The 13922-nt window shown below is 39.5% G+C and overlaps 1 protein-coding gene across 1 annotated transcript in view; it reads left to right on the forward strand.

The window, feature by feature from the left end:
- Window positions 1–13922, forward strand: part of USH2A (usherin) — a 398687-nt gene that overhangs the window by 25184 nt on the left and 359581 nt on the right. The window contains 5 exon segments of the mRNA XM_070401429.1: window positions 4479–4542; window positions 6021–6315; window positions 7237–7421; window positions 7894–8115; window positions 9522–9615. Coding sequence (XP_070257530.1) covers window positions 4479–4542; window positions 6021–6315; window positions 7237–7421; window positions 7894–8115; window positions 9522–9615 — 860 coding nt within the window.

The raw sequence follows: 13922 nt of genomic DNA on the forward strand, positions 1-13922 counted from the left end.
AAATAATACTTAAAAATTTCAATACATATACCTAGAAATATGGTTGTAAATATAATTTTTCCAAAATGAAATGATACAAAGGCTTTCTTTGAGCCCTCTAAAAATAAATACTTCCCCTCTATATATTATAGACAACTTTTCATGTTCACATGCCTTCTCATCCTATATAATAAAGAGGTAATATGCAAATTGACCATCACTCCAACACACAAGATGACCGCCCTCATGTGGTCAAAGATGGCCACCCCCATGTGGACACAAGATGACTGGCAGGGGAGGGCAGTTGGGAGGGACCAGGCCTGCAGGGGAGGGCAGTTGGGGGGACAGGCTTGCAGGGGAGGGCAGTTGGGTGGAACCAGGCCTGCAGGGGAGGGCAGTTGGGGGGGGGAAACCAGGCCTGCAGGGGAGGGTAGTTGGGGAGGAACCAGGCCTGCAGGGGAGGGTAGTTGGAGGCGACCAGGCTGGCAAGGGAGGGCAGTTAGGGGCACTCGGGCTGGCAGGGGAGGGCAGTTGGGGGTGACCAAGCCAGCAGTGAAGGTCAGTTCGGGGTGACCAGGCCAGCAGGGGAGGGCAGCTAGGGGTAATTGGCCGCTAGGGGGGCAGTTAGGCATCGATCAGGCTGGCGGGGGAGTGGTTAAGGGGTGATCAGGCAGGCAGGCAGGCTAGCGGTTGGGAGCCAGCAATCCTGGATTGTGAGAGGGATGTCCCAGATTGGAGAGGGTGCAGGCTGGGCTGAGGGACACCCCACCCCCCACCCCCGCGTGAGTTTCATGCACCGGGCCTCTAGTTTAAAATAACTGCAGTGTGTATGATTGTATAGCTATAACAAAAACATTTTATACTTGTTTCTACTAATGAGCATGTTATTTTTAATATTTTGATATTGGCAGTTATTTGATAGAAAACACTATCTGTATTTATATCTATTGATCTCATATGCACATACACTCACAATGATATGTACACATATATATGCACACACATTTGAGCAGTTGTCTGATAGTGGAGTTCCTTAAGACTTTATACTTTTGGTGTCATTGTACCTGAGTTCAAATCCCATCTTCCCACTTACTAGCCACGTGACCTGGGTCACCTTTCTAATGTCTCAAATTTAAAATGATGTAGTTATTCCAAATTTAAAATGATGATGACGATGATAATGATAGCACAGTTTCATTTGAGGATCACATGAGGTATATCATGAAAAGCATGACTATTTTTCGAGCATTTGGCATAGAGTAGTTGTTCAATATTTATTGAATAAATGAACAACTATAACTGGGCCTTGTATGTACTAAACCATATTGTGATTTAATGCTATTGTTAATATTATTACATTTGTTTTGCTAACGTAAGTCCATAGAAGTTAGGTTGAAGTATATGGTCATTTTATATTTTAATGCATATTAGACAGATTGCCCTAATGCATAACAACAGGCTACTTCCTGTTGCCCATATTTTAAAATATGGGCAAGTACTTTCTTCCTTAAACACTAGCTGACCTTACAAATTATTCGTTTTTTTACCTTTGCCATTTCTCTCATTGAAAAATATGGCCGGATGCCTCTTTAAATTATTTGGCCATTAGTAAGTTTGAGTAGCTTTCCACGTGTCTTTCTCGTTTGCATTTGATTTGTTGTGTGTTTGTATTCATACTCTGGAATTTCTTACTTGTAAAAGCTCATAAATGTTAAGAATGTTATGCTCTGCATGTCTTTTTTCCAGTTTTTAGGTAGCCTGATATATTTGCATTATAGACATGTAAAAATATTTAAAAATTTTAAGAAAGACGTAAACATGGATGCAACATAACGCATAAATATGAAGGAGTCAGTTTGATGAATTTTTCATCTGTATCAGTAATTAGTATATTGAAGAATTTTATAAAGTACTCTGCATTCAGAATTTCTTAATAACACATTAAATCTTAGGAGCCTTGTTTCAATATTTAATCCCCATTAGTACTTCTGAATGTGTTTTATTGCTCAAGTATTGCTCAAAGTATTCAATAGCCCCATACATTTGTCTGCGATGCATGCCGGGGTTGAAATGAGTTGCTCATACTTCAGTGTCCTAACTGTGGGAGCCATGCTTCAAAAGGGTGGTGCGGAGCCAGTGTGCTAGTCACTTCCAAACTGTGTGAAAGTAAATTTAACTTCTGATTAGAAAATACATCATTGGAAAAGGGTTTATTTCAAATGTTACTTAGTTCTTACTACGGCTTTCTCCTTAAGTTCCAGGCATCACAGAACTGAAGGAGAAAAGAACATTTAAAAATAAATTTTCTCTTTATTCCATCAATTTATAGGTACAGTTATACCTACTGTATCTTTTCTCTAATTAGAGATGGCACATAGCTGGCTCATTACTTCTGCCTAATGAGCCAGGCCTACGCCACCTCTCTAATCAGAAAGGAGGTGGGTGCAGAACGTTCCCCTGGACTTACTATAAGTCATTTTCTTTCTCCCGCTCGCTCCTTTCCTTTAAATAAAAAAAGTGAAGTCACTGTCTTCCATACTCTTGTCCATGCCCAAGACGGTTTCATTCAGGGGAGGTCAGCGTGGCTGCGAGCTGCATTAGAGGTGCCGCTGTGCAGGCCAGGCCGGCTGTCTGTGCTTCGGGGCAGATGCGGACAAACACCGGGATCTCCACGGAGGGCCTGGAGGGGACCACGGGCCAGGCTTCCATGTTTCCCCATGTCTGCACCGGGTCTTCACAAGTGTGTTGGCTGCTACAGACTTTTTTTTCAAGTCTCATCACTACCTGGCATAACTTTGTAGAAAAATATTTTGCCAGTGACAGTCCCTGTTACTGCTGGCCTTATCTTTCCACAGAGCCTTGTATACATATTCATGGAATATGTAGACATATACTGTGTCTATATATAAGGTACGCACATATGTATACTAATACATACATAAATCATAGTGCATGCATACATGCATAACGTAATGATAATGCATACATAACAATGTATATGAAATACATGCATATAATACCAACGGGAAAATCTTACTTGGTCAGGCAGGTTTTTAAATACACAAATAGAACACCTTAGACCAGCCGTGGGCAAACTACGGCCCGCGGGCAGGATCCGGCCCATTTGAAATGAATAAAAGACTGTACCCTTTTATGTAATGATGTTTACTTTGAATTTATATTAGTTCACACAAACACTCCATCCATGCTTTTGTTCCGGCCCTCCGGTCCATTTTAAGAACCCATTGTGGCCCTCCAGTCATAAAGTTTGCCCACCCCTGCCTTAGACCATATCAAGCAACACGTGTCAGTTCATTTGGAGAGCGTTTTCTTCCAGCTCTCCCGAGAGCAGCCTCAGACCATCTGGTGAGCTAGGCTTACTCTGCATCTCTTATTCATCAGGATGCCCTCGCTCTGCCCCACTTTCCTCCCAGGCACCACAAGGAGCTGCAGCACTGAGCGCTCCCACGTTCTCTATTATTAAGACAAATGAAAAAAGGGAATAATTAAGAAACCAACACATTTGAGGAAGTGCTCGTTTGGTGAATTGGTCGTTGGTCTAAATTTAATGCTTGAAAAACCCCACTTAATTATTGATTTGGCATTACTCATTACATCCCATCCCACCTTGTGTCCTCATGATTCAAACTCTAGCTAGAATTTTGCCATTTTTAAGTTTTTCTCATTATTAACAACATGACGAAAACCATAGAGGTGGTAGTTGTTTTACTTTCTCTTCCCAGTTTCTTGGACTTACCTGTTGGTAAATCTTAAATAAATATTTGCTAAATGAATTAATGAAATGTTATGTGGTTTAAGGTTGATATCTACCTGCATCTTGGAAGGTTACCTAATTGAATGCAGCTTGGACTTGGAACCTGGTGTCTTAGAAGAACTGTTACAAGGTGCTGGCATTTTGAGACTATGATAGGATGCCATTGACATGTGAATAATTCAAACTCACGAGTAGGAGGTTTCTAGTTTATCCTCATTCATTGGGGGTTTCCTAGACCAGGTGTTAATCTGCGTTGGGAAGGGACCCGAGCTGATGCTCTGGAGCTTGGAGATCACTCGGGTGGGGTGAGAAAGTGGGCAGTCTCCTTGCCACTGCAGATGCTCTGAAAATTGCACTTGGGAGCAGATGACAATCAGATTTAGGGCTGATGAGCTGATCGATTTACAGGTTTATAAACTGGAGGGAAGTTTGACTTGGGGAGGGGACTTCTGGAGAGAGGACACAGGTTGGGCCAGGAGATAGATTGGCCCAAGTATTCACTTTGCCTGAGCCTTATAATGCCTATGGAGATAACTATGAATGTTAATGTTATTCACGTGGAATTAGCACAATGTACATATTGATCTCTTAAGTGTTTGAAAAGACTGTGATATGTACATGATTAAAAGTTGTTTTGCTTTAAAGGAATGTCACTTGAATATTTGTCAGCCACTGCTTGGTAACATCAGACTTCTCATACTATGTACATGATTGCATTTTGTAGGTTTAGAGCAGTTTGTTGGAAGAATGCAAGATTTTCGATTATACCAAGTGGCACTTACAAACAGGTAAGCAGACATGGTATGGTAAAGCTCTAGAAATCTATCTATATATATAAAAGCCTAAGTGACCAGCCAACTGGCCGGTAGCTGTAATGCTCAATGACCACCAGGGGTCAGACACTCAATGCACAGGCACAGGATTCATGCACTGGTGGAGTCCCTCAGCCTGGCCTATGGGGATGGGGCCAAAACCAGCTCTCCAACATCCCCCAAGGGGTCCTAGATTGCGAGGGGGCACATACCAGACGAGGGACCCCATCGGTGCACGAATCCATGCACCGGGCCTCTAGTATAAACATACATGCTGAATTCACTTACGTAAGCGTAGCACGAAGATTAATGTTAGGGTGGAGGAGGGCATAGAGGGGATAAATGGTGATGGAAAAATAAAATAAAAAATACATTTCTGAAGAGCAGTCTTGTAGTAACTTGGCAGGAATAAAGTTTGTCCTGGGGGCAAAGATGTCATTGAATAGTCACTTCTGATCTCACTTAAAACCTGATATCAGCTGGAAGATGTCAATGAGATGGAACGAAGTGACTTCATGCGATCTAGTGAGTGGAGTAGCTGCCTGCCTCCGCCACTCCCCCACTACGGTTGAGAGAAGGAGTCTGTCTCTCCTTAGACCTGGTTCCTGGCATTGGCCTACCTCAAATGTAGGAACGGTGTCATGTGGAAGAATGCCCACACACACAGTGACGAATTCCGTTCTAGAACAGGTATTCTGCCCTTAATGGAAAAGTTAAGTCTGTCTGCCTGGAATTGGCTTTCTTCTTGGGCTCTTGGCAGCTGCCATGTGAACTGGAGCCATCGAAGCGTTTTAGGTGCCAGGGTTGGTACCGATGAGTCACAGGAAGCCGTTGACAAATGGTCTTGGCCGGAGGCCCTTCCCCTGAAACAGCAGCAGATGAAGTGATGCTGTTTTCTTACTTCCCGCGGATGAGCTGGAGACGCATCTATAACTCATTACTTTCAATATATCAATGGTCACTCAGTGGTCAGTTTAACAACCTAAGTGAATATTACCTTTCTTTTTATTACAAATAGGCACTGTAAAATATGCGATTCAAAGAAACATCTTGCAAATAGGCACCATGAAATATTATGCTATTTTAAAACATATCTTGCTAATCAGACAAGGGATTGTGCATACTTCATGATAGAAAATATTAGTCCTTAAGAATGTAATGTTTTTTAAATAAAATTAGCTTGTTTCATTTTATGGGAATGAGTATGTTTATGGGGCCAGGAATTAATTTGTTTTTATGTTCTGTGTAAAAAAAAAAAAGAAAACTAAATAGATACTAATGAAAACATCAACATAGTGGTATTCGTTTGTAACATCCCTTAGAACAGTGGTCACCAACCTTTCGGCCCTCGCGGACCACCAGGGGTCCACAGACCACCGGTTGGCGACCACTGCCTTAGACCATCTATGGCTGTTGAGTTATTTGTCCTCACCATCTGCCTCTTGACCTCACAGAGAGATTGAGGCCATCTCTGCTGGAACTCTGCCCACACTGCACGTCCAGCCCCACTGCCGCTGCCCAGGCAGCCACCCGCGGGTCCATCCCCTGCGCCAGCGGTTCTGCATTCCCAACGATGCGGAGGACACGACCAGGGACAGGGTGTCCCGGCTGCATCCCGAGGCCCACCCTCTCTCTTTTGTCAACGATGACGACGTTGGGACTTCCTGGGTCTCACGTGTGTTTACAAACATCACCCAGCTTAATGAAGGAGTGACTATTTCAGTAGATTTGGAAAATGGACAGTATCAGGTAACTTGAAGCAATTTGGTGTGTATTCATTGCCTGTGGGCATTGCAATAAATGACCACTAATTTAATGGCTTGACGCAACGGACATTTATTCTCTCAGAGCTCTGAAGATCAGAAGGATGAAATCAGCCCTCTGGGTAAGGGCGGATCCTTCCCGCCTCTCCCAGCTCCTGGCGGCTCCTGGTGTCACTTGGTTTATGTCAGCGTCACTCCAGGCTCTGCCACCAGGTTCCAGGGTCGTCCTCTTGTTGCTGTCAGTTCTCCCTCCTCTTTCTCTTTTGAGGACAACCCTTCATCCAGAAGGATCTCCTATTGAGACTCCTAACTTAATTACATCTTCAGAGGCCCTGTTTTCAAATAAGGTCACATTCACAGCCACCAGGAGTTAGAATTTGAACATCTATTTAGGGGTAGAATTCAGCGTACCACAAGGTAAAACCTGAATTAGGCAATTGAACATTACCTCAGTAAAGAAATATAATTTATGAAGTGAAAATACCTAAAAGAAGATATACAGGGCATGAATTTTTAGAGATTGTTATAAAAAATCATATGAAATAGTGAAACATTCATTTTGTTAAATAACCAAATTAATAAAAACAGGTGCTTATTTTTAATAACTACTTAAGAAGAACATATATCAATTATTTCATGGAAGTAATATTTTTTCATGTCTTTATAGCAAACTTCATATTGATTTCCACTTACATTTGTAAAATCCTTGAGAAGATGCACAGCTATGTAATGAGAGGTTGTGTTGCTTTTACTACAGGACTGTGGCATTTCTGAATGTCTATGAGTGCTTATAGTTATTATGAGGAAGTAAACATGATATTTGAATGCACCAGTTCCATGGTTTGATTTATACTGATGGCTTAAAACTTAAAACAACAATGGTAATAATTAACTTACTCACTTCCAGGTGTTTTATATCATCGTTCAGTTCTTAAGCCCACAACCAACAGCAATAAGGATTCAGAGGAAGAAGGAAGACAGCCTAGATTGGGAAGATTGGCAGTATTTTGCTAGAAATTGCAGTGTTTTCGGAATGAAAAACAATGGAAATTTGGAAAATTCAGATTCGGTCAACTGTCTTCAGCTTTCAGAGTATGAATATTTTTGAAACCATTGTCTGTGAAGGCATTTAGGAGTTAATTCTCATAGACTATGGGATAGTAATAGCCTACAGGTAAACTTAAGTCACTAGGCTAGTAGAGTCTTTCCCTTACCACCATCTCTTGAGGCAAATTGGTCTAGGATTCCTTCCTACATTGGATTTTAAATTATGTTTAAATTTACTTGTAAAGATGTTAGAGTATCTCTTGCTTCTAGTCTCATCTGTGCTTTATAATCTGACTTTCAGATTGCTTAGCAAGTTATCTGTATCAATAGAATTTTTATGATGTCCTCAAGGAAATGTTTTACTATGTTTTTCTATGATGATCCTATATGCACATGAAATCTGTGGACTGTTTTTCCCAGAGTGAAGAATTTGAGCTGTTACGGAATATGGTGTTCTGATTTGTTTTGTCAAAAATATGAATAACTTCTCATGATTGCAAATATCTTTCCTCAACAGTCTTACTCCATATTCCCGTGGCAATGTCACATTTAGTCTCCTAGCACCTGGACCAAATCACCGTCCTGGATACAATGACTTCTATAACACCCAGTCTCTTCAAGAGTTTGTAAAAGCCACCCAAGTGAGACTTCATTTTCATGGGCAGTACTATACAACTGAGCCTCCCGCCAGCCTCGGACACAGATACTACTCGGTCGGTGAAGTCACCATCACTGGCAGGTAGGGTTTCACAGCAGTGTGCTTTTCACTATGAATTTTGCTTTCCAGATTCTTGTCAGACTTATTTAAAACTATGCTAAGATTTTAGAGCAAGCCAGATTCCAAGCTTCAGGTATTAAAATGCGTTCCTACTCGATAAGATTTTTGGGCGAGGTTTGTAGGTGAGTCTTTTCTGTCTAAAAGATCACATTTCTATAGAATCAATTTTCAAAATATTGGGTTTAGAAGTTATGATAACCTGGATCTGACTAAAAAAAAATTGTCAAATATTTTGATTGGTGTGTTCTGGATTGTAATTTTCAAGTGTTCTAGAAATGAAACAGAAGGAGTTTGATTTTGAGTTATAATGGTGCTACCAGTTAGATTGTAAGTACTGGGCTTGGTCTCCCCAGGTTCACAATTCATAACTTTATGAAGACTATTTGTTTTCCTTTAAAGGAATAATCTAACATGCCTTAAGTAATTTATAACTGTCTGACCATAGTTGAAAAGTAGACTCACAATGTTTAAATAAATGGATGAAGAGCTCCCCGGCAGCGTACTCTCTAGTCTGGAAATGGTAAACATATACACTACATTCAGAATTGGGTTATGCTAAAAGGACATTGTACCCTGTAAAGAAAGTACATCTTTCAAACCAACGCAGAATACCAGTCTATAAGCTTTATTTGTTAAGTAATAGCATGATTTTTAAAAAATACTATTAAATAATCAATTTTTTAAAAGATAAACAAAAATAAAGTTTGTTAACTTCCACCTGCAGTTTATTCTAAACCTGCTAGTCTTAACTATAAGTTTTGAATAGTTTTATTAAATGTCTTCTCTCTGGGCAAGTTTGCCACATGGTGTTTATAGGTGTACACAACCCAAGTAGGCTTGAAAATTACCTTCACCATCACTGTGGTTTGGATATTCATGAAGCTTTCTTCAATACTTCATGATTAATTTAAAACTTTCCATGAGCCCTGGCCGGTGTGGCCCAGTTGTCCAGTGAACAATGTCCAGTGTACCAAAAGGCTACTCTTTCCAATCCTGGTCAGGGCACATGCTCCACCCCTCTTCCCAGTAGTGGGCATGTAGGAGGCAACCTTCTGCTCTCACATTGATGTGTGTGTCTCTCTCTCTTTCTCTGTCTCCCTCCCTCCCTCCCTTCCCTCCTTCCCTCCCTCCCTCCCTCCCTTTCTCTCTCTCCCCACTCCTCTTTCTCTAAAAATTAATGAAAATATATTTTTTAAAAATAAAAGTTTCCATGAATATCCACATGACTAAAGAGAGGCTGTTTTTTGTGTTGACACTCTCACCTCCTTGTTGAATTCACACAGTGGGTATATACCCAGGTCCTTAGACGTATTAGCAGTTGAGCTGCTGTTTCTTGGGAGCTGTCTGATGGATGCTCCTGTTCGCAGGTGTCAGTGTCACGGTCACGCCGACAGCTGTGACACGACGAGCCAGCCCTATCGGTGCCTCTGCTCCCGGGAAAGCTTCACCAGGGGACTTCATGTGAGTGCTATTTCATGCATGGAAACCCCTAAAGGAGGAGGGGGGAGCTTGAGAAATAGCGAATATAAATTCTTCAAACTTACTAGTACTTTTGGCCTATCTTCTGGGTATGAATAAAAATATGTGATAAGAATCTAAAAATGTTAATTATTTTAGAAAAAAATTAAAGAAAAAAAATAAAACCCCTCAATAACCCTCAATAATGTTGAAAATTTCTTTTTAAAAAATAAACCCTGAGAAATAACTAATAAAACTAAACCCAGAGGGGTTTCTTAATTTTCCTTGTTTCATCAGCATTATCCTAATTCATAGAACAACTATGAAAAAAACTGTCTAGGTTTCTCAAAAAATTAAAAATAGAACTACCATATGACTCAGCAAATTCAGTTCTGGATATTTATCTGAAGACGGACAAAACACTGTTTTGAAGAGATAAGTGCACCCCCGTGTCTATTGCAGCATTGTTTGCAATAGCCAACATATGAACATGACCTAGGTGTCCTTTGGCGGATGAATGAATAAAGCACTGGTTGCCATTTGTGACAACATGGATAGACCTAGAGGGTATTACGCTAAGGGAAATAAATCAGACAGAGATAGACAGATATTACATGATTTCACTTCTCTTTGAAATCTCAAAAACAAGATAAATGAGCAAACCTAACAGAAACGAACTCATAGATACAGAGAATAAATTGATGGTTGCCAGATTGGAAGGGAGTTGGGAGGAATGGGTAAAAAAGAAGGGATTAAAAGTACAAATTGCCAGTTATAAAAATAGTCACAGGGTATAAAGTAATAAGCATAGGGAATATCAGTAAAATAGTAATAACTATGCATAGTGTCAATGAGTACTAGATTTATTGGGATGATCGCTTCCTAAGTTATATGTCTAAATAACATTGTATGCTAACTGTAATTTAAAATGAAATTTAAAACTGGCTCGTGGTTTGATAAGATACTTTGTTTTCTGCGCTTCTCCTGTTTTATTTTGACTAGTTAGTTCCCACCCACCTCCAAACCCCACTCTCCTCTTTCTCCCTCTTGGTGCCCCATCCATGTTTCCTCTTTTCTCTCTCTTGAATTTCTCACATTGAAGTGATTAATATTTTATGATTCTTGGATGATTTCATGCTTCCCCTTAAAAATAGAGCCGTTAAATGAATCCCAACTCCGGATTGGTTACAGAAGTCACGTTGGGACTTTCACACTTGGTCTCAGGTGGTGACTGTTAGATTATGAACTAGTGCAATAATTAACCGTAATTTAGGTGGGGAATACATTTTAATGCTTCTTATTTAGACATAAAGTGGCGTTTGAAAACAAAAAGTTGACTTTTTTTGTTATTTTCCTGTTTGACACCTTTTGATAATTTATGAATTTAGCCATAAATATAAAAGCAACAAATAGCTTCCACTTTAGCAAAATTTGGCAAATGCAGCTGAAGGGAAAAAGTCAATAGACTGTTACGTTGAGTGATTTCTCAGTCCTATATTTTCAACAAGGTGTTGAAAATGAAAAATGATTTTATAAAATATTCATAAGCATGGCATTCTCTTTTTGTTATCATTCAAAGTGTTTTAATACATGTGGGACTCAATGTATCTGAAAAAGTTGTCTTGCAATAGTTTGAAAATATACTTACTCAAGTGCTTTACACATTGTCCTTCCTTTTAAAATAATGTTTTAAGATAAGCCATTCATTTCCTATTGGAACCAATGTTCTTTTTAAAGATCTGGACATAATCCAAAAAGAATGTCTTCAATTTCACAGTATTATGCTAACCATTAATAATATTACTCAATAAACAGGGCTTTTGTGAATTACATTACAGCCATTTGGCAAACAGACGAACACGTAAGCCTTGAGAATATGCCAGTTCTCGGCAATTGTCAGGCCTGTGAGAAAGTGATTTTAGCAGGAGTGAAAATGAATGAAGTTGGGAGAAAGCAGTGGAATGATGAATTCAGGAGCAAGTTCATGTACGGAGCCATTCTAGGGAATTTTCTGTATGAAGCATTCTTCAATTGTTCCTAAAGGTTATGTCACAAATCGGTGGTCCATGGGGTTTTTTTGTTTTAATTTTGAAGACGAGGTCTCTGGTACATTGGCTTCTAAATCTCTCCACTCTACCTTCCTAGCTCTTTTTTAGATCATTTCCTAACTAGTTGTGCCAGTAGCTTTATTGCAATACAGTACCTCTGGTCCACTTGCTCAGAAAGTCCATCATCACTTTCCAAAAGCATGTGTGAAGTTCATAGATACAGACCACAGCCTAGGAAGTGGAAGCTTGGGTGTGTGTCGTATATGTCAACTAACATGGTTGTGTATCTACAATAGGCCTTTTCTATTTTTTTTTTTCTTTTGGTTAATCCTCACCCAAGGATTTTTTTCCATTTATTTTCAGAGAGAGTGGAAGGGAGAGGGAGAGACAGAGAGGGAGAGACAGAGAGAAACATCGATGTGAGAAAAGACACACATTGACTGGTTGCCTCCCACATGCATCCCAACCAGGGCTGGATTCAAGCCGGAAACTCAGGTGTGTGCCCCTGACCGGTATATCAAACCCAGGACCCTTCAGTCCATGGGCCGATACGCTATCCAGTGAGCAAACTGGTGGAGGCTATGCCTACTCTTTTCACTAATACTTTATTGATCTGTTCTAAGAGTTCCAGTGTTGATAGACTCTAGCTTTAAGAAAAGTGTTGCATGCCCTAACCGGTTTGGCTCAGTGGATAGAGCGTCAGACTGCGGACTCAAGGGTCCCAGGCTCGATTCTGGTCAAGGGAATATACCTTGGTTGTGGGCACATCCCCAGCAGGGAGTGTGCAGGAGGCAGCTGATCGATGTTTCTCTCTCATCGATGTTTCTAACTCTCTATCCTTCTTTCTTCCTCTCTTTAAAAAAATCAATAAAAAAAGAAAAGTATTACAAGTTGAAACTTGCATCCTTAGGATTTTCATTTTATTTTAATGGCTGCGTTCACCTTTCTGAGGCTCCAGGCCAGGAGTGACGCAATGACCGGTACCTCCGCCAAGCACTGGCACTTTGTTGGCTCCTTAGCTATTCTTTCATCATTTTGTGACATCATTACCTGCAAGGGTGGCCAAGCGTTCACAGAGCAATTCATTAGGAACCATGAATACTCCTCTTATTCTTTGGCTCTGATTTGTGACCCTCTTATAACATTGATCATGGCTTTTATGAATTAACTACAATCAAACTATCAATATGAATCTCAGTATTATAAATAGCAGAGCCAACTTAAAACATTTTATATAATAAGCCTTCCTTCCATTCAGTAATTTGATGGTGAAACATCACACTCTATAATGCTTATTATGCAAATGAATATTTCCTGTTATTTTAAAAAGTATGTTCCTTTAGATCACAAAAGTCTGAAAATATGAGTCATCATGACTAACTTGTGTCATATTTTTACTACACATCAAACTCCACCACTGATGTTTTCTCTTTGCTCACAGAAAGATTATACTCTCAATATATTTCATTTTGTGTTATAATTTTTATAATACTGATGAATTCATTTTTATTAACTATCATTCAAGCAGTTCATATTATAGATTCTACATTAGTTGTACATTTAGTGAGTCAAGGTCAAGCATTTCATTTACTCTCTGACACATGGTGATATTTTTAATCTTTGAAAAACACTTGCACTAGTAATTTCCTTGAGATAGATATGTGCATAAATGCATTTAAAATGTAAGTTAAAAATAAAAAAAGGTTAAGAGCATGGGGTATATTGAGACAGATTCATAGAAGTAGCAAATATAGATGATGAAAACAGGAAAAAAAGAAAAAATGAATTTGAAGGGATAAGGGTAAAGGATTTTCCAAAGTTGAGGAATGGCATGGTTCTTGGAATTCTAAGTAGACTGAGAAAAAATAAACACATACATAGGTAAGATATAATAATTCTGCTGGTCACCAAAGACCAAGAGTAGATCCTAACAATAGCCAGAGAGAAAAAGTTAAATGATTTATAGACACAAATGTTTAAGAAATTGTGATATTAGATTTCTCAAGTTACAACGGAAGGCAGAAGACAGTGAAATATTACCTTTGAAGTGCAGAAAGAAATAACCAATACCTCTAGAATATTTTATTTGTAGCTAGTATCAGTAAAAGCATATAATTCCTAGGAATAAATTTAACCAAAGAGGTGAAATGCCTATACTCAGAAACCTATAAGACATTAAAGAAAGACATTGAAAAGGATACAGATGGAAGGATATACCATCCTTGTGTGTCGGAAGGATTAATACTGTTAAAATGTTCTCAC

This window comes from Myotis yumanensis, unplaced genomic scaffold (genome assembly GCF_028538775.1).
Source record: "Myotis yumanensis isolate MYYU_CA2020_CCGP unplaced genomic scaffold, mMyoYum1.0.hap1 SCAF_22, whole genome shotgun sequence".
In the NCBI taxonomy this organism is placed as follows: Eukaryota; Metazoa; Chordata; class Mammalia; order Chiroptera; family Vespertilionidae; genus Myotis; species Myotis yumanensis.